Raw genomic sequence first — 21,686 nt, 5'->3', positions numbered from 1 at the left:
ATGACTGTTTGTGCAGAATTTCATGACAACCCATCATAGTTGTCATGCTATTTCACAAAAAAAAAAAAAGCCAACCTCCATATGGCGCAAGGGAACATGTCAGTGGATCACCAAAGTTATTAGAATATGTCTTCTGTGGACCATGAATGTTTGTACAAATTTCAAGGCAATTCATTTGATAGTTGTCAAGCTATTTCACTGAAAAACAAGAATGTCAACCTCATTATAGCACAAAGGGAAACGTCAACGCATCACCAAAGTTAAAAGAGTACATCCTCTGGGGACCATAAATGTTTGTACTAAATTTCATGGCAGTCCATCCAATAGCCATTGAGATATTTTAGTTTGGACCAAGTGGTGGACTGACACCAACGACTGCTAACAGTAAATTATCAACATCCACTCTAGGGGGCGCCCGGTGGCTCACCTGGTAGATACATACCGTTTAGGCTCAGTCCTTACCACAGTGGCCTGGATTTGAATCTGATAATATAATATATAATATCAACTCTAGAATTTTGTGAATCCCTTCAAACTAAAAATGTATGTTGCATATTTTGTACTGTACAAACCTGAATCTGCCTTATTGTTGAAGCCAGCATGTAGTCCCAGAATGTCTCTCATACACACACTGCTAGATCATATAGATGAGTGGGAGCAAGCACTGAAAGCAGCGAGGTTCACCTGAACAAAGGCAAACAGTTTTGGACGGTAAAACCTCATTCCAGCTCTGCCAAACTTCTATTCCTATCCTCAAAATGATTCACTGTTTTCAGGCGTTAATCCTCTGCAACAGTGTCCTCGCTGGCTGCATCAGCACAGTGGGCCTCACGAAACACCTCATCAGTTTTACAGATGCAACCACCCGCTTTCCTATTTACTTCAGTTTGCTCCCATACATCATCTGATATATCTAATCGGGTCTCCCGGGCAGTCCCGTCACTCTCTGATGACCTTACAGCAGAACACAGGCGTACAATGAGACAGGACGAAATGGGGAAACTGCACACAGGCAGACTGCTACACACACAGACACAAACTCACATCCACAGGATGAGGAGTGTAGACTGGTCATCATGAGAGATGCGTAAACAGGAATTGAGAGACAAAGTTGTATGTAATCTCGCTGTTCCAGATGCAAAATTCATACAAACGCACAAACACCCTACACACATTGTTGTCTCTAACGAAAACTAAACCATTTGGGTTAGTTCAAACACCCTGTGGCAAAGAAACTCCACTGAATCACACAGACAAATGCAAAACACTGTGTGCCTAAACTCACCTTCACTTCCCCTGAGGGGAAATGGATGTGCGTTTAAGGCACACACTAACGCACACTGGGCCTGCCCCTGCACACAAACACATGCACGCGTATGCTTACACTTACAGATATCAGGGTCATAGGCTGTAGGGCCATTATTTTTAGTCCTCCAAAGTTGCTTCACACACTCTGACTCTGCATCAAAGTGTCTTCTCTCCCTCCACAGTGTGAGGAACAACAATGACTGCAGCACAAATAATGACTCACAATAAGCAAAGTGTGACAAGTGTAACAAGCGAAGGCATCGCAGACATCACTGGGTGAGCTCACAGGAGTCTGTCAATCGCTTGCATCAAGTTCAACTGTGATGACCTTTGGCAAGTGTATTCATCACACACGCCGTCTTGACGGTGTTGACCTTTGAGGGAACGTGGAGCGTTGAAGGAAGCTATTGTAACTTATCATCTGTGACGCACCATCCACTTTTATTTAATCCTGCGCTGTCTGTTTTAACTGCTCCACTAAATAAAGATGGTGTTTAGACAGTTGATGGTGCAGATGCATCTTTAGAATAAAGATTCATTGTTAATTGTTGATGGCTGGCTAGCATGTTAGACATTAGCTCAGCAGCTGTAGTACTTCTATAGAACTTCCCAGCGAGCAGTCCCTGCAGAAACGAGTGGCTCCACCTATTCCACAAGATGTTTGTTTGAAAAACTGAGTGTATGAGGACAAAGTCAAGTGAAAGGCTCCCAGTTCATCCCTATAATGGTATCTTATAACTCCACTGTGTCCAGACAACCTGTAAACTGGAGTGTTATAGTCATTATAGTAATCAAAGTTAATGTAAGGTCACAAATACAATTAGGTTATCTGGATTACCTCATTTAATTTCAGCTCTTATGAATCCCATTAGAATGAGAGGATGTAATTTATATTGTAGGGAGCAGTTGAGGCCAGTCAACCTCGAAGCTGCAACCATAGTTCAGCCAAGGTCAAAGGTCACTGTACTCCACATCTCTACATGTTTTTGCTGCACCTGCCCCCTGAAAAAAGTCATCAAATCAAATAAGAACACTGGTAAAAAATAATAATATTCAGTGCAGTGAACTATCTAGATGATGACGTTTTCCAGCACCTGGAAAAATACCCCGTGTTAATTTGCCAGATCAGATGTTGGAGTCACCGAGCATATAGAGTATGTACTGTACTCGTTTTTCTAGCTGAGAAGAGGGAAGTAGGAAAATGACAGGAAAGGCAAGACCCAGACCAGCATCCCCGGCCACCTATCTCCATTAGTGTCCCTTCACACACCACTTTACCTCTGCCAGCAGCCAATCAGATAAGACACTCACTCAGCCTCTCGTGTCTCACTGTCACTGTGTTTAGACCCGTGTGTGCAAACATGTATGTGTGAGCACAAAAGATAAAAAAAGTGAGTGAGTCAAGATCAACACCCAATGTGGTGGACTTCTGACAATGCAAACATCCAGTAGCTTTCACACCACTTAACTCCACTTCTTTTTTCAAAAGAAATACAACTAAGCACACACTTTTAAGCATATTCAAACAGTAAACACACACTGCAACCTCTAACCTCGACTGCAGTCTTCTGCTTCCCACCACTGAAAGCTTCCACTGGAGGAGCGTTCATGTGAGAAAGTAAAACAACTGAACTAACACACGTCAGTGCAAACAGACCGACAGGGTCTGTGGAGTGACGGCTGCAGCCCCTTGCTTATTTTCAGGTAATAAAAGCAGAGCAGGGAGCAGTGAACAAACAAAGGTCTGCTGCTGGACCTGGAGATGCTGCTATTCATGAGGCAGAGGGGCTTGAAATCCCTCTACTAACATCTCTGCTCATTTCAGTGCGAGCACCGAGCCCCAGCCTCCACGCTGTGTTTTTGTTGCCATGTATCCTTGAGCTACAATATACAGACAGATGCAGTGCAGGGACAAAACTCACCCATGCTTTTAAGACTGTGAGAGAAGTGATATGAAATACTATAACTACAGTCAGGTGATTGCTCCAGGCAGTCGTGCAACAGGAGAAGACATCATTAGGCCAGCGGTGTAAGGCTCAGTGACACGCTGACTGTTGAATAAATGCATGTTCCTGGAATCCATATCTCTGCATATAAAGACAATAAAGATGTGGTACATGAAGCAACAGCCAGGCAACAGGTTTTAACTCATTTTACAAGACGAGCACAAACCAGATGCCAAACCCTGTAAACCCATGTACTGTTTTGTGTGATACTTTTATGTCCATTCACTTATAGGCTTTAAATGGAACTAAGTACATGATTTTTCTCGGTGGTACAGTGTAGCTGGACTGTCTCTGGCACACTAAGCAAAGCAGGGCATGGGCAAGAGCATACATTAAAAATTTCACTCACACAGTTTAACGAGGTTTCCATCTGTCATACAGACAAAGCAAATACCAATAAAAGCTAAATTATGTTCATTAGCAGTAGGATAAATGTGCTCTTTTTTCCTCAGCAGACAACTGCCATCCCTTTCTAAGTAACCTGTCACTGGCCACGTCTGAGGTAATAAAAACCTGTAAAGCAGGAAAGGTAGAGTCGGTACCATCTGCTCAGCTGGTATGTGAACTGGCATCTCGGGACGAGCCTGTCCCGCAGAGCCTGAGAGACGAACGGACACCTGTCTGACTGAGTGAAGACAGGCTGCAGGCAAAGGGCCAGAGCTGCCCTTTAGACACGTGTGTGTGTGAAGTCTCCTTCCTTTTATCTACAGAACAACAATCCAATGACCACTTAACTCGCTGTTTGACCGTCCACTTTTCTGTCCAAATCCACATGACGAATTCAGTGTGGGATCTTTAGCTCTGGTGCAGCACAGGTGTAGGCAGTACAAGTGTTGGTATGAAAGAAATCACCACAAAAACACAGTGCAATTTGGAGTATGTCCCTGAGGGAACTAAAAAAGCACCAGGAAAACATTATTTAGACAAGTCAAATCACAACTTAACTCTCAAAATATCTCGATTGCCACTTGATTTATTGTCTGAATGCAAGAGGAAATTTGGGTGAGGCTCAATACTCAACTATAACATAGTTTCTCAGGCCCTGAACCATGAGGCCTTTTCCCAGCAGCACAATAACGAAATAATAGGATGTCTAAGACAAAGATATACTTGTGGTTGAGGTCTATAAATAGCTGCCAGAAGGGAGGCAGAGGTGGAGGAGAAACAAGGGAGGGTCTGCATTGTTGGAGCTGTCCACAGTGGAAACTTCAGTGTCGGCAGTGGAAGACCCAGTGATAACCCTCTGTACAGGTCAGGGATGATAAGGCAGTGACAGGGACCACACACACGACACACATGCACATATGTCCTGGAAAACTGGCAGAGCCCCAGTGACAATTTCAGAAACAAAGGAAATCTGTGGGGAGTGGTCGAAACCCCCTCCCAGCTGCTCCCAGCTCAGCAACATCAACACAGTCAACTGGAGACCAACTTTCAATGGGATCACACACACAGAGGTGACGCCCGTCCACATGTTGATATGTGTGTGTGTCAAATAGACTGTAGAAGTGCATGTAGACTCCATTCCACAGGTTTAAGCCAATGTTGAAGAGCCTTAAACCTGCATTCTATCTAATGACCATCAGGGGGCGACTCCACTGGTTGTAATAAGACAATCAGATTGTATTGAAGTCTATGGGAAAATGGCTCTACTTCTCACTTGATTTATTACCTCAGTAAATATTTTCCTAAAGAGTTTATGGTCTCAATCACTAGTTTCAAGTCTTCTTCACAACAAAATGTTCATTTTTTAAATGATGGTGCCATTTAGAGAAAAACAGACCATAAAGCAGCGTATGCATGAGGGCGGGGCTACCATGTGATTGACACACTGTCCAGGATGTCAACAGCCATATTACAAACTGGAGGCTTCAAAACAGCTGTCCCGAACCAATGGGTGACATCACAGTGGGTTGTGTCATCAAAATGTGGTCCTAGAGACACCTACTATATTTTGTCAGTGCGATAGCATCACAACCTGCAAGATACAGTCACAAAACTTTACAGGTGTGAAGATGAGATTAAAATGAAGACTGAGTTCAAAGCTGGGTGTGGTCCAACCCATGAGTATTGCAGAGTCATGTAATAATGTAGAAATGACTACTGAGTTCTCATGGGTCGTAATGTCAACATGTTGATGGGTGTTGCAGCTGGTGTGATCCCATCGCAGGATGGTCTCTAAGTTGGTTACATGGGTGCTCAGTATTCATGGGTTGGACCACACCCATTTTGATCATATTGATCTCAGCTACACACCCATAAAGTTTTGTGACTGTATCTTGCAGGTTGAGACAATATATCACATTGACACCAGACATACAAACATCTGGCAAAGGACTCCAGACACCTCTGTGGTAGTTCCCACAGCAGTAGCTGTATCCAGGACCACATTTTGCCATGATGACACACACACACACACACACACACACACACACACACACACACACACACACACACACAAAGACACACTGTGAATACTGTTGAGTCTTTATTAATGTTATTATTAACACCTGTGTTCAAGTCAAAACATCTGCTGTGAAAAAGAGCATCTTACATATTCATCTGTCATAACGTCTGCAGCTTTTAACAACTCAGTTTACAAATAAGATTTAATAGTATCAACCATCAAAAGTGAAAAGTGAAAGGCCTCACAGTTGATTGAACTTGATTTGGTACCTATGTGCACCTTTGAGTGACTGCAATAACACACCTCAACAGAGTGAGCAATGCACACAGCAAGACTCACTGTGAAGGGCTTTCTCACCACACACATTCAAAAATTTGTGTCACAATGCAAACGTTCACGACAAGAATAGACATCTAAATGAAAAGAGGAAATCCCAATTTGATCTCTGCTCTCACACTTTTCTTTAGCAGCACTGATAACTACATTACAGTGTGTTATAAAGTACAGCCCTTTATTCTTTGTTTACACTGCTTCATAGGAGGTGTTCAGTATCTGATCATTTGATGGTCAGTATTTTGAAAGAATAATACATTCAAGGTTGGCAACTGTTCCTTCATTTTCTCCAGAAGTGAGGCTGAGAGTGGGAGGACTAATGATGCAGTAATTAAAGCAGGCACCAAGCTCCAACACCGCAGCAGCCTGCTGAGGAGTAACACTCAAAGCCCCCCCCCCCCCTCCTCTCCACTCTGCAGCTGGCCCTCTATTTGCATCCTAGGGAAAAAACAACAACATGTGCATTCTGGATGCAGCATAACAACTGACCAACACAACAGCCACAATACAAATATTTCCATGTGGTGTAAATACACGTCTACAGTCAGGATCCCACAGTGAGCTGTTCTCCAGCATGAAAGTCTTTGGAGTGACAAATAACAGGAGCTATCAGGCAATTTCACTAGTGATGCAGTGCCAGTAGAGTGTGTGTGTGTGTGTGTGTGTGTATTATGTATTGCTCTGTCAGTGCACACCTTGGTTTGCCTTAAATAGGAACCAGGGGGGTACAACAGTCAAACAGTCAAATGTTCATTGGGAGGGAGTTTTCCATTATGGCAAGTTGTTGAGAGAAACCAGACGTAGTTCTGAGTGATGGAAGTTTTACTTTTGATGCTGGTTGACTCATGAATAGACTTTTTCACTCACCAGCAATGTTCGTGACTAAATTACAGCAGGTATTTATAGAAGCACAACATACAGTAATACCATCCAGGTGCTCCGACCAACAGTATGACTCCAACAGGAAAGAGGGTAGAGGAAAAACAGCCAGTACCAGACCCTCTTTCATGACTTGGCCGGACCAGACTTTCTCAGGCTGGGACTATGGTGGAAAAAAAACAATGGCCTTAACTGGGAAATATTCACCCGCCGACTGTATGTGGATCAGAGACAATAAGCACCCTCCATCAAAGGCTTAGGGTTAAATAAACACTCGTCCTGCTGGAGCTGTGAGGCTGAGTGTGTATGGAGAAAAAGTTAAAGGGAACTGGTGAGTGTAGAGGTCTCTGCAGGGGATAAAGGGAGTGAGAAGAGTGGAGGAGTGGAACCCAGCTGGAGAGCCTTTTCTCCCAGGATTCATAGACCAGGGGAGAAACACAGTAGATGCAAAGAATCTAGACGTTTTGTGAACGCTGACAGGCAAAAGTTTGCTGATAAACAGCAAATGTAAGATTTTGTCTTTCCTCTTGTCCTGTAGATCGACACGAAATGTGACACTCATCACGCGGCCTTCAGATATGTGAACACACATGTGTCTATGCAAGGAGAGACAAATAATTCAATTACCACCAGCAGCTAGAGGGCAGGACTCTGAGGATACCAGCAATTTCACATCTGGCTAATCTAAAGCTAAGCTGCTGGACTGTATGTGGTCTGTCTGTAGCTTCTTCACAATAAATGTCTCACTACAAAGAGAAATGACAAACTAGAGAGTGCAACATTGTGTGTAATTTTCTTGGCTGATTCTGATTTGATTTTTTTTCAGTCTAATCTGCTGATACTGATTATGTTTAATTCTGATTTTCTTTCTAAGAACTACAGCTTTTCTTTAATGGAAAATTCAATTGTATGTTCATAATATTAACACTAACTTAACTAAATAACTTGGTGAGGGGCTCAATCTCTTTCCCCACTCTCTCTGCTCTTTGTAAACAAAAACCACAGTGAAGAGTAAAACTCTTCACTTTTCAGACTGCTGATGATGATCGTTGATGGCCAGCATCCAAGGCACAGCAGCAACGCTGGCGGTGCAGACACACACGCACACACGCACACACACTCACACACACCAGTGCAAACCGCAGCAGCAGTTCAGCAAGCTAGCCATCACGCACAGATGAGGCACAGGTTTTAGCTGCTTAGTTAGCTTCTTGAAACTGGGCATGTTCAGCAGGCTGATGATGGGTTAAGCATTTGATTAAGTTTGCTTGTCCAAATATTTTCGTAGTTGTTCCTTCGCAACTTCCTCTGGTCTTACAGGTGTCGCACATTGACAGCTTTTTGTCCTCGTCACTTAGGGTGAAGAACTTCCATGGTAACGACACTGTGTGTGTGTGTGTGTGTGTGTGTGTGTGTGTGTGCAACATGACCCATCGAGCAGAGCATGAGTGTAAATGTGAACGGTTGCAGAATCAGATACACATGAGACTGATCAGCTCGTCACCGGTCACAGCTAGGGCCACCACCTCTGATGTGTGAAGAACCAGGACAGTCAGGTGCAAAGTAATCTCACTAGGCTTTGTGCAGAAAGTTAGATGATTGATATCACTCTCATACCTGTGCACTAAATATAAAGCTACAACCAGCAGCTATAAAAACCACAATGACAAACATCATTTTTTTTTTTTTTTTAAGGTTGTTGGGTACCCCGGCAGATGGGCAGGACAACTCAGGAAAGTTACCATTTTATTCTAGTTACGCTAAACTCAACTAATCTTCTGGCTGTAGCTTCACATTTTACAACAAACAGGTATAGAGTGGTATCGATTTTCTCATCTAACTCTTGGCAAGAAAGAGAGTGAGCTTATTTCCCAAAGTGTCGAACTACAATCAGAAAGCACATATCCTCCACTCTTATAAATCCATACCATTATTTCTGCTTTATACATCATTACAGATTCAGTTCAGAGTGTGCATGTTTTAACCTTTTTCTATGACCCATCAGAAAACAACGGCCTCTCCTCTCAGTCCAACTCTCATTAGCACAACCTAACAGTTTACTTATCACTGGTGATAGCACAACAGGCAGCCAATCATTCGCTGCTAGACTCTGATTTGATTTTATTGCAGTCAGTTAGTTTATATTGCAGTAGCTGATAAACAACCAACACACACACAAACGTTACTGCCACGGAAAAGATGACACCTAAAAATCATTAAGACCTGGCCTTAATCAAATCAGCCATGGTCAGTTTGCTTTCAACACAACACTATTAAAGTTTGATGAACATATTCCTCACACAACACATTATAACATCATTTCTGGAATTACTGAATTAAAAGTGATGTAGGCTACTACTGAGCTTGTCATGATTTCATGAGAGAAATCCACTGCAACACTATCCCTTCCATTTATCCAGTTTGTGAAATAATGTGATCTCTGTGACCAACTCACAATTTTATGCATCGCTTTTTACTTTTTTAAATAAAACCCTGCAGCTGCATGTGATATGAACTGTCTCGGTGTCATGTTGAGCAGGTCAGGGAGGGTGGACTATCTTCTTCTGTGACAGCACGGACAGGCTGCCACTGCGAGTCACGGCTCTTTCATATTGAAGAAGTTTGGCTTCTGTGGAGATAAAGGAGGTGCGAGCACTTCTGCAATCATTCAATGCGTGTCTCTCCCCGGCTGCTCAGATGAAATTGCAGCGCGACAGAGAAAACCCATGTCCATGTGTTCATGCGAGCGTGTGACTATAACAAACACAGTAAGAGGTTTGAAAATGACATCATCACAACAGATCGCACGTAGGTGCAAGGAATGTGGATTACAGATGAAAACATAAGTGGACAGACGGCCTGCTGTTGCTAAGCGCGCCCTTTAAAACACACACTTTGGGTTTACAGGATGAAAGTGAGCCAAATTCCTCTGATAAACAGCACTGACACGGGCTTCGATACTGCACACGACGGCCTCCAGGTACAAATACCAACAGTTTGATGACATGCAATTAAAAAGAGAAAACAGAAACCTCAGTCTGTAAACTATACAGCAGTCTCGCCCTCCAGAACTTTATCCAGCGCCTGACTACAAAAGTTTTCTAGAGAAAGGTTTTGTCCTTAAGTTTACAACAAAAGCCGCATGGTCGGCCTCAACCAGAGGGTTTGATCAAAAATAAAAGTGAGAACTATGCAAGAAGCTGTAAACTTTCTGACCACATCAATATGTGAATAGAGAAAAAGCGTCATGATTGCAGTGCCTATAAACAGTGACTTACAGAGAGGATTTCAAAAAGAGTTCCACTCAAATCTCAGTGTGCTGCTGCCAATAGTTTTGTTTTCACTACAAATTCCAGATGATTCTAGGACTTAACAATTAAACAAAATATTAACAAAATCACAATATGGACAAGTGCAATATCCAAACTGCAGTTTTGGTACAAATGTGTGTAAAGCATGTCACAACATGCCATGAGTGAAGCATTGTGTTGCTACAGAGATGCTCCGGTCTCCAGATCATGTCCTCCATACATGAAGGAACAAGCTTGTTTGATACAAGCCCCAACAAAAATTACATCATCATTTTTATATTTTTTTCAGTGAAAATGAAATGAACAACTCATATTACACAATCTCTGCCAAAAGCCTTAGAGACGAGACTAATACCATACATCTTTATTCAATATTTATGGATTTCTTGAAACAATATTCAGCTTCAACCTGCACAAATGAAATTTACTGCATCTGCGTTGTAGCAGCAGAAATCTCTGAGGCAGCTATCTCTAAACCTCAGCAGATAAAAACACTTTCTTTGTGATTTGGGTGAGCTGAACCCTTCAGGTTAATACTGAATGTGCTGCATAGTGTGATGTGATGCTGCAGAATAACAGTCCTAACTTCTATGCCAAAATCAGAAACTATGCTACATCAACAGTTAGAAAAACATCATAACTCAGCAGCATATTAATATTACTGTATATAGACTTTAATATAACCAGCTTCTCATTTTACCCATTTAGTTAAGTATGGCACAAGAGGCCAGAAAATATGACCTGAAAACACTGTGAAAACATTCACTGCGTACACACCTCACATCCTCAAACACAAAGCATGAATGACTTAACTGCCAGGCATGTCTGGACATGGAGGTGTAGCTTGGGAAATCCTCAGTGTGTATTCTGGCCGACAGCAGAGACATGGAGACCTCCTCAGGTAACTCCTCTGTGCACATCAACTAGGGCTGCAACTAACAATTATTTTCAGTATTGATCAATCTCCAGATACTTTTGGCAAAAAAAAAAAAAAAGAATAAAGCAGGCCAGCATGTGGAGATGGGAGACATTAGTGTGCTGGGGGTCTGACATGTTACCACCCTTTCAGCCCTAGATGTTTACGAACATTGCGTTCTTAACCAGGTTACTCGAGTAACCTGGTTGTGTGTTACTGCAAGCACTGTAAATGTCATAAATGGGTTAGAATAACCCAGTTAAAGCTAATTTACTCCTATATTTAATGCGTTACTGTTGGCACGGAAACATTTGACCTTCTCTGTGGTTGTCAGTGTGTGTTAAAATCAGACTCACACCACACAGCATTTTGATGTCGACAAAAAGTGGCAGCGAGCAGTGTGAATCAAATAACGCCCTTAATGATTAGTTTAAAGGCGTTAAACATCCCCTGTCTTTTGCGTGATAATTTAATGAGCCTTGTTAATTACTATGGCTACAGTGCAACAGTTGCTAGAGGTGACTATTACCTCTTGTGCTAAAAGGAAAGATCCAAGGTGAAATCAGCCTGTGCAGCTGACAGGACCAGTGCAACATGCAGAACATGACCGAACACAAGCAGGAAATCAACTCAAATTAAGCTTCCACTGCATCCGTTCTATTGTACTTCTGTGTGTTTGGTTTTACAGGGACTGAGCCTCCACTGCTGTCTCTTCAGGGAATCTTATGAATGAGTCCTGGGTCTAATCAGCGGGATGGGTGGGGGTGTCCCTCTCTGGCTTTCCCATCCCAGATAATTATGGTTCTTGGAGTGAACCCAAGCTTCCCTCGGTCCGCGTCGGCACTCCCACCCTTATCCCAGTTCCTTATCTGGGTCCAATGGGGCCAGGCTGTTCATTGTCCGGCTCTGCTCACACACACATTATCAAATCCTCCTGAGCGGGGTCAATGAACTCTTGAAAAAGTTGACCCAATGTTAAATCCCCGTCTCTTGTTATATATCACTGTGTGTCTGTGTGTTTGTTTGTCTGTGAATTCACATGCATGTCTGTGAATGGGCCATTTCCCCTGAGAGACCCCCGCTATAAACTCTCCTGTCTGGTTCAGCGAGTGACTGCTTATTTTGCCTGCTAAGATCAACAGCTCAGACCAGCCGTGGCGGCATGATTATCTCCACACCTCTGCTGCTCAGATCTGAACGGACTCCTCTGTTCTGGGGCATGGTGACCTGACTCAGCACCTGGGAGATACAGCTGAGAAAATACAGCCTGATAAGCTCTGTTTACTGAGATGATACACACAAACAGGAGGTACAAGGTTACAGTGACGTTCTACCTTCAACAGCTCATTGCCTTGTGCCAGATGCCAGCTTTAGGAGACAGACTGAGTGTGAATATCTGATCTAATTTTAACACATGACATGAGGACGGTCTCACTGCGGGCACTCTAACATTATGATTTGGATTAGGGTTAGGGATGAATGACATGGAGCTTCTCCAATATCACCACAGTTCTGTTCAGATGGACAGCTCGAAAACCGCAGCATGTCCGGCGTCAGGTTGGTCTGATGTGCTGCAGCCTCAGACATCCACGAGAATCACAGATCGCAAACAGCAACCTCAGTACTATGGTTTGTTTTTGAAGCATCACATATTAAAACTTCACTATAAACTCAGACCTATTCAAATATATTAAGCTCCGTCGCACCACAGTAAAATTCATCCACGTCTACATAACATATGTGCTTCTAGTGGCTCGGCGGTGAGCTACTGTAGCTGGAGAGCTGACCGCTAACGTGGTTGCCAGCTGGGAACATGTTAGCACTAGTCAGTCACAACATGTTGCTCAACTTCTGTTTTCTCGGTGCTTGGATCTGGCATTTTGTTCCGCACCTCACTTCATTCAATAAGGAGTTACTGAAGAGCGGAAAAGTTTATTCAAAAGAATCAGTTGCCAGTTTGATTAGTACACTGAGCTAAAACTAATGCAGTGTAAGACAGAATGTCACCTTCATGCAGGTTATAATGTTTAAACTTTGTCTTTTGTTTGTTAGTTTTTGGGGTTGCCGTTTGTACCCTCATTTACACAAATAGTGTGGACAAAATAACAGAGGCACCTCTCAGTATAATGCAACACAATTCAACAGACCCGCAAACTGCAGCCTCCAGAACGAAGTTGAAACACTTGAATCGACACCTCTCTAAAACAGTTGAAACAAAAAAATATCAGAACCTCCATGAAGGTAGTTCACTGCAGAGCTGTTGTATTAGACTGAATCAGTTTTAGCTAAGTGTATTTAATGACCGGCAGCTCAGTGTCTTTGTGTGTCTTCACCTCTTGTGAAGCAGTTTATACTCTGACAGAAGAATGCTAAATAAAACTGGAGGACGCACATCAGCTAACAAGCTACAATAGCTTCCCTCATTTAGGACTCTCTTTTCCCCTCAAAGGTCAGCAGCATCACAGTGGCTTGCTATTTGGCAATGGCGTCTCAAAGTTATCCAAAGTTGAACTCAAGATGAAAAGTTTCCACCCCAAGAAGAAAATACACTAAAATTGCAGTCCAGACTTGCCATAACCACCTCTCAACAGACCGGTTTGATTTGAATCTTGAACCTTCCCCAACAAGAAGTGGTGACTTCAAATGACATCAAACTATCACTCCTTCAGCTGACTAATTATTTTGTGATGTATTTGTGGAAGACACCTTGTTGGCTGACGTCAGCTGTCACAGGCTGTAACACGTCCGTTAGTCTGGCAAACATTCCACCATGGCAGCCACTGGCTGTGTGATGAAAACACTGACTGATGCAGATGACTGGGTTTACCTCTCAACGCTGAGTGCCCTCAACTTTCACCCATAGTGACAGGCTGGAGTGGATGTGGGAGGCTCGACTCTGCAGAGCAGCCTACAGCTGCAGGGCTTTCCTTAAAGACCTCAACTCCATCATACGACATCATACAGCAACATCTCTCCACTTCCAAAATCTGGTAATCTGGTTAATGCATATTATTACACATGCCATAACATGCTAAATATACAATACACAGTTCTTATATTAGCCTTTATTCTGTCTCAGTGTTCTGTACAAAAGGTAAAAACATGGATTTGGGGAGGGGGCATTTAAGCCGACAGTGGAGGTAGTCACAGAGCTGGATCAACATCTGTGTAAAAAGGGACAGATGCCGACACTGTTGTGTTACATGTCACGCCTCTCATTCTTGAACGCCAGCGTGCTGTCTAAAATCACACACTGGGGCGGCCTTTTTCCAGTGCTGTTTCTTTAACAGTTCTTCAGCAGCATCACTGTGTAAAAGGGGCTATTGTTTTTTCCATATGGAGGTGTTGTTTTAAAATAAAAACCACTCGCTTCAGCTTGTAAATCTAATACATTAAGTGTGATTCAAGGTGCACTGTTAATAATTCTGCAGTACAACTGAATTTCAACCAGCTACAGTTTTCTCACAATCTTCAATGATAACAATGTTTTTTCTGTGCTTCTTAAATTATATTTTGAAGGAATAATAAAGAATTTGTGATGATACATATTTGACTACAATGGACAAGAAATGGTTATTAGGTATATGATTGCCTCTGTAGGATGCTATATGCTGCACTCTGACTGCTGGTGGCAACTTTCAGCTCTTTCCAACATCTTTTCCTTTTGAAATCCGAAGTCCGTGTTATGACAGGATGGAGGAGGGCAGAGCAGGGAGAACACCAAAATAGCATCATCTGATCTTTCTTTCATAAACTTTTCCACTCCTGCAGCAACACACTGGAACAGACTTTGGCAAAGGAAGAAACACAAAATCAAGCTGTCAGATGAAGTATTTAGTCACAGTCTCTGCCGCTGAGCCTCTCCTCATAAAACTTGAGCTAAAACATGAGGAGATGGACACAGAGTGAGGACATGACATTAAGAATGAAACCATACTCACATTGTTAGCTTCCTCCGTCCTTATCAACACAGCATCACTTGTAGGATCACACATTTGCACTACTATTGCCAACACTATAAATACACACCCTGAATGCTCAATTACATTATTCAGTTGGGGAATTCACTACCATCATCCATGTGACTAAAGGCTAAAAATAGTTTCCAGGGTGCTGCCTGCAGTAACATCTTCACAGGCTTACAAGGAAAAGAGTGTTTTACTGCTAATGAGATGGAGAGGGATAAGCCCGCTGCACTTCCCGACCACACCAGCATACGCTGTATAATGGCCACTGATAACAAAATACAAACAGAAGAGTTCGAGGAAGCACTCAGGTATTTTTTCCTGCTCTGTTCTATCTTTAGTGGAGTAAATGTGCCAGCTCAGTGGGGTCCGGGCTGTGACAGCCTGAGCTAATGAGCTGTCAGTGGACTGGAGAGGGAGACACAGAGCAACTGAGAGATGTTGTGAAAAATAAGTTGGGAGACCGAACCCACGAGAGGGGGTATTCATAGTAATCCACTGCATCACAACGTGGTCATCTTGGCTTGGCAAACAAGAGGTGCATGTAATCAAAAACAGAGTGGTTGTAATCAAATGAAAACCACAGCCAGTGACCAGTGTTTACTGCAACGAGAGCACTTGAGGACGATGTAGGGGCCATCATTAGGGTAATATGAACAGAGAGGAGTCTGCCCACTAAACCTTCAAAAGCACAGCAACACACTTATATCCTCAGCAATGAAAAAAAAAAAAAACCAGCTGGGCAGTTGGCATCTGTTTGTCCAATTTTAATCATTTGGCTAAATGCAACCGAGCTTTCCACTGGAAAGTCTCCAGGAGTCACGATACGTTCGCTCGATTACTGTCAGCGAGCCACATCCACTTACCACCAGACACCACCAAATGGACAAGCACACGCGAATCACACCTATAGTTTGTTTTCTCTGGACTGAACCGCAGTGGAAAAGTTTACTTTGTTACTTTCATGTGGGTTCATTTAGGTTCAAACCCAAGGCCTGTAAACATAACTGACACAAGAGGTGGAGGCGTGGGGTGAAGTTTGGGTGGTGGGAGATGGTAAATCAATTAGATTTCAGTCCCTGCAACTTAGTTGATGACATGATGGACATAATCACATAGGTTTGTCTGTAATGGACATGAATTATAGGCGGCAGCTGGCATTCAGCACTTGAGCATTTTGTTAGGTTTTTCAAGCACAAATTTCAGTGTCCACACTTTTCCATTTTGGACTTGTTTCCTGTAACTGGTTTGTTGGCACAGTGGGCAACATTAACACTTTAAGAGTTGTACTTCCATCCTATCGCAACACGAAACCTGCACCACAGGCGTCATGGTGCGGTTATCCAGTGACACCCAAGTCCAGCCAGCACGTTGTCCACCTGTTTAAACAAACCAATACTGAAAGGAAAACACTCCTCTATCATAACATGCTTTATGTGAACATGCCCACATACTGGCATGACTTTCCAACATGGCTCCAACTGGGCTGTGACTGATATTTAATGAAATGACTCCACTCCATCATCAACCTCTGTTTGTTGTTCAGGTTGGGGCAACAGGTCTGCTGAAGCCAAAAGAAACGGACTAATACACACACACTCTGTGATGCCTTTATTCCATAATTCATTCATTTAGTCATTCTTCTTTATCCTATCATCACTGTAGCAATCGTTAGTGTATGTATATACACAACAGTGTTACAGTTAATGAGGATCATTATTAATTAGCTTTGTCTATGCTGAACTGTGTATCACAGGGGGACTTTGAATCAGGAATCCAGTAAGACCCAGGGGAGTCATGCAGAGTCTTCCTACTGTGTCTTCAAGATGGGAACAGATTATGAAACCAACCCTGGGGAGGAGAGTGCAGCTATTGTAACATGTGTATTATGGCTAAACATGAATTTAATATGCACGAGGTCAACATGTATCATAATTAGCTCCAGATAAATTAAGGAATTTGTTGCCAGGATATGTGAACTAAAACCTCTGTCTAGCAAAACCTCTGCAAAGCTGAACATGGAAAATAGTTCTAAAAATGATGGGTTCAGGTCGCAAATGAACGGAAATAAGTCAGAGCCAGTGTGTATGGTGATTCACATGTACAAGACTGTTCCCTTGTTGACTTACAGGTGCATCTGCGTGGCTGCGTCCTGCTCTGTTTATTGAGGTTCGCCTTAAAAAATGAGCCGTGCTTTACTTGTTCTGACTGGTTAACTTACTGCAAAGGTAAAGGAGCAAACAGACAATCTAGCTGCTGTCAGCTTAAGGTCTGTCATATAAACACAAAGTGAGTGTGTGAGAGTCATCAAAAAAGTAAATAAAGGTTAACTCTTGGTGGCTGTTTGAAACACAGGAGAAGCCGGTGTTTGCCGTCATAATTAGATCCAACGAAGACGCTCAGAGGGTCAGCAAGGCTTTGGTTTTAACAGAGACGTTATGATGGAGGAAACAAAACACTTCAAGAATCCTGAATAGAAAATAAAGCCCATAACGCCAAAGGCGGCAGTTTTCTGACAACTGTCCCAGCCCTCCCCAAAGACAGCCAATCATCTGCTTATCGATATCAAGCCAATCCTGTTTTTGCACTGACGCACATTTGAGGTTTACGCTGGTTGATGTGATGAAACCTTACGTGTGCGTGGGAAATGAGGCCTTTTAAACCTTATTTTGGGGAAAAGTCACCAAACTTTGTTTTTGTCAGATTTGACTGGTGATTCTATACATAGAGGTGGCTGTCTATACATTCCCTTAGATAGGGGCCTGGTCTTTTTAACCCAAAATAACTTCCCAGGGCATTGCCAAGATGTCTGCCAAGTATGGCAAGACTTGCCAAAAAGAATTGGGTTTAACCCTACACAGGCTGCGTGAGTGGATTTCAAAAACACTGACTGATTAGAGATTATTTTACATAGGAATAAGTAACAGTCTGAGGGAAGAAACCCAGATGAATATTGTTACAGACGTTAAAAAAATATTAACATGGACAGTGAACAGCAAGACAGCATCTTGGACCAACAGCACTGTGTGACCTAATAGTTTATATAATAATAGTTTGTAATAGGATGATTAAAACTGCTCTATTGCAGCTTTGGCTATGGAAAGTTATTCCATTTGGTGTTTCTTCATCACTTTACACAAAGAAATTACAACTTTTCGCATCAGTGCACTTTTGAACGCTTTGGGTCATTTGTTAAAACTAAGGGATGGTAAAAAAAAAAAATTTTTAAAAAATCAGTGGGACAAGATTTGCACTTTAGCTCAACTATTTTTATGAAGGGTATGGATTTTTTTGCAGTAATTTACGAAGTTTCAATTTAAACTGTGCAGATAAAAATGACTTATCTGGGTACTAGGAGTAAGGCAGCAGTTCTTGATAACATTGTATAATATAATGTTCCCTGTATCTTATTTCTACAGTTCCTGTATACTGGAGACATCTCAAGTTCACACAGAGAACACAGCTTTAAAGTGAGCGTGTGTAACTTCACTCAACAGCTGGCAGCACTGCTACAGTTGGGAATTACAATAATGGTAAAAGCTTAAAGTCGATAAAGCTAACTCAGTATCGTCAGTTACACACCAGTATTTATCTAAAATGTCTTCTCAGTTAACACTATGAGCTTCTGCCCATACCAGACAAAGCCAGGCTGGATCACCCCGAGTGTAGTGGTGTGTTTTATTACTCATAGATTCAACTAATAAATGTGCCAGTTCTGCTTTCTTGAGTGTTCACATTTGTAATGAGTGTAAACGCAGAAGCCTGCAGCCATGTAATATGAGTTGCAATGAGCAAAGGAAAGTTTCAGAGAGTCTATCTGGAAGTTAAGCTTTATGAGATGATATGGGAATATACCTCCAACTTTAGAAAGTCCTGCTACATATCATATTGTATCTTGTAGGATCAGGGTCGGGCTATGCCGCCATAACAGACAATCTTCTCACGCACAACAGACCTAACAGTGGAAGCAGCCCACAAAGACTTCATTCAACTCATGTATGCATCATACAGGGTGCCAAGACACTGAAGACCATAAATAGTCTCATATATGACCAACACACCCACTCATAGAGGGAAACATGCTCTTATGTGCATTTTGGCTTAGTCTGTCAGAAGTCTGGTGGAGAAAAAAAAATCCACAAAACACCCAAAGTGTGGTGCTTGTAAGAGACGGGCTATTTATAGGCTTACTCCAGCGAGGGAGACGGCTCTTCCCTCATGTTTTGGATCAGCACTTCACACGGGTGAGAGGAGGGAGGAAGAGGGGGACTCTCTATTGACACAACACTGAAACTGACACAAAGTGTTTGAGCTTGAAGCATTTAATTGGAACAGTTATACTTTCCACTACAATTTAGTGCCATTAGGTACCAAGCTGCAGCCTTACACAGGAAGAGGTAAGAGTCCAAACGCATGATAACAGCCGTAGATATCATTCAACAACCTGCGCTGACACTCCTTAGGAGGACTGGCACACCTATTTTTACACAGAGCATGATGGTTTTGCTTTCTCTGGGTGAGCTAGAAAGTGGCTTTATCTAGAGTCAGTATTTGAATGCTGTTTGTTCTCATCACGATGCAAATAGGATGTTAGAGAGTCTACAATCTCAGCTGGCGTTGGTGTTATCCATATAATTGTCTACTTTAGGAAACACCTTACTACCTCTCATTCAGTGAGATAGGCCTACTGCAGAGCAGAACCTGAGGTGAATGAAGAAACATAACTAAATGGTGTAAAACATCCGCTACACTGTATGTTGTAAAAAAAAAAAAAAAAAAAACTTTATTAGGCTGTAAGCAAGCAGCACCACTAGTGTTGCAGCCTTACACAAAAATACTCCATTTGGTAATCACCACAAGGTAAGTGACCGCCAATATTAATCAACTCTAATATGCTTTTCCCTTCCTGAATAACAAATCCATACGACTTACATGAGTTAGGTTTTACTTGTGTGATGCACACAAGCATTTTCAAAAGGTGAAACCTGCAACTACATCTCTGATCACATCAAGTTACATGCTGGACTGTAGAAAACAACCACTGACAGGCTACAGACCACGATCGGCGCTCACATCCATACACTGTCATTCAAACACAGCAGGCAGCTGACATGGAAGAAGAAGTGGGTCCCTACACATGTACAACCATGAACACACACAGGGACCATGCGTCTTCATGGTTCTGCGACTTGACACACACGAGTCGTGACCAGCTGTGACGTCAAAAGTCGGGACGTGAAGCTGAAGTTGGCTGTATGTGTGTGACCCATGTGTGTGTGAACACGAAGCGCTGACAGACAGTGTGTATCAGTGGAGAAACTCACATCCTCGAACAGGGATCCGACGTTGGCTGTCACCAGCAGTATCCCTGTGCCCTGCGCCGCTGTCAGCTTCCCTGCCATGACTCTCTCTCGCAGGTAGGTCGGGGACTTGTACGGAGGACTTCGTGGGTAAGAGGCAGAAACAAAAAAACAAACACAAGCCGGCGAATGTCTCACGGAGCTGGTTAAAACGCTGGGAATCTGCGACTGAAGCCGGGGTTGAGGCGGCTCGGCTGGAGCATATTTTTTCAGCGGTGGCCGTGCATCTACCAGGAGTTGCTCTGCAGCAGCGGGTCCGTTGGCGGCGGCGGTTAGCGTGCTGCTTGTCGTGCTACTTTCTCACCTTCAGAGCCATCGTAAAAGTTTCCGTTTTAATCCACGGCGAGTGTCTGAGGGCTCTGGTTCATGTCAGCTGCGGGTGTCTGTGTGGCTTTTGAGCAGTGTAAAAGTCTCCCTCCTGAAGCAGGACTCGCTGCCAGGACCATTGCCTTCACTGTTCAGAGACGATAGGCTGGAGCCCTTCGCTGCTCTGACGTCACAGTGCCAATGGAAACACGGGGCTGTCTTAAAGGGCCAGCGCGCCGTAAACACGGCAGCGCTGCCTCCAACGGCGCGGCGTCCATTATCGGACACAACTGGGCTACCCCAGAGTGAGGGTATGTTTTCGGCTTGTCCACCGTTATTGTCCATCGTCAGTGCATCTTGAATTTCTTTTAAAATCGAGCAACCGTCGTGTTTTTTCAAAAAGCTACTTCCATTTTTCATGTCATTGACAATATTACATTTATCACAATTAAATTCACTTGTTTCTGGCATGAACTGATGCAGTGCTTTGCATGAAAATTAGCGCAACGCAAAAGTGGTTAAGGTTTCACTGAACAGCTTCAAGACATACCTACAACAATGCAACTTCCTTGTCATTGTATAGGCCTACTGTAGGCCCATTGTCTGTAAGAACACAGTATGTCAGTTTAACCACTGATAGATTCCTTTTCTCACCTTAAAGTGAGCAGACATGGAGCTGCCCTCAGTACTACTGAGGTACTTGAATGAGTTTAGGCATGTCAGTCTAGTCACAAAGCCTGAACCAGCTGTAATAGGTTGTAAGACAAGTTTAGTGGCAGAGTCACTTATGCTTACATGCAGTTTATTGTTGAAGTGATAGTTTGATTCAGATCAGCGCGCTGCCAGCTAGGAACACAGGACAACAGTAGAGCGCTGTGCTGCTGCCCACGGGGCC

The 21,686-nt window shown here is 43.0% G+C and overlaps 1 protein-coding gene across 4 annotated transcripts in view; it reads right to left on the bottom strand.

Annotated features, from left to right (window-relative positions):
• Nucleotides 1-20,995, bottom strand: part of LOC139623227 (inositol polyphosphate-5-phosphatase A) — a 140,860-nt gene extending 119,865 nt beyond the window's left edge. For 2 of the 4 annotated variants that reach the window (XR_011691453.1, XM_071481279.1), the window contains exon 1: nt 20,450-20,991. Coding sequence is in view for 3 of the 4 variants with exons in the window: in XM_071481279.1 (XP_071337380.1) it covers nt 20,450-20,527 (78 nt within the window). In the remaining variant the exon portion in view is untranslated. Of the gene's footprint in view, nt 1-20,449 lie in introns of all 4 variants that reach the window. The other 2 variants (XM_071481277.1, XM_071481276.1) reach the window with 2 other exon arrangements.
• Nucleotides 20,996-21,686: the final 691 nt, after the last annotated feature.

This window comes from Trachinotus anak, unplaced genomic scaffold (assembly GCF_046630095.1).
Source record: "Trachinotus anak isolate AG129_WGS33_773 ecotype Australia unplaced genomic scaffold, CSIRO_AGI_Tana_v1 ptg000007l, whole genome shotgun sequence".
Classification (NCBI taxonomy): Eukaryota; Metazoa; Chordata; class Actinopteri; order Carangiformes; family Carangidae; genus Trachinotus; species Trachinotus anak.
This window is presented reverse-complemented; position numbering and strand designations above follow the sequence as displayed.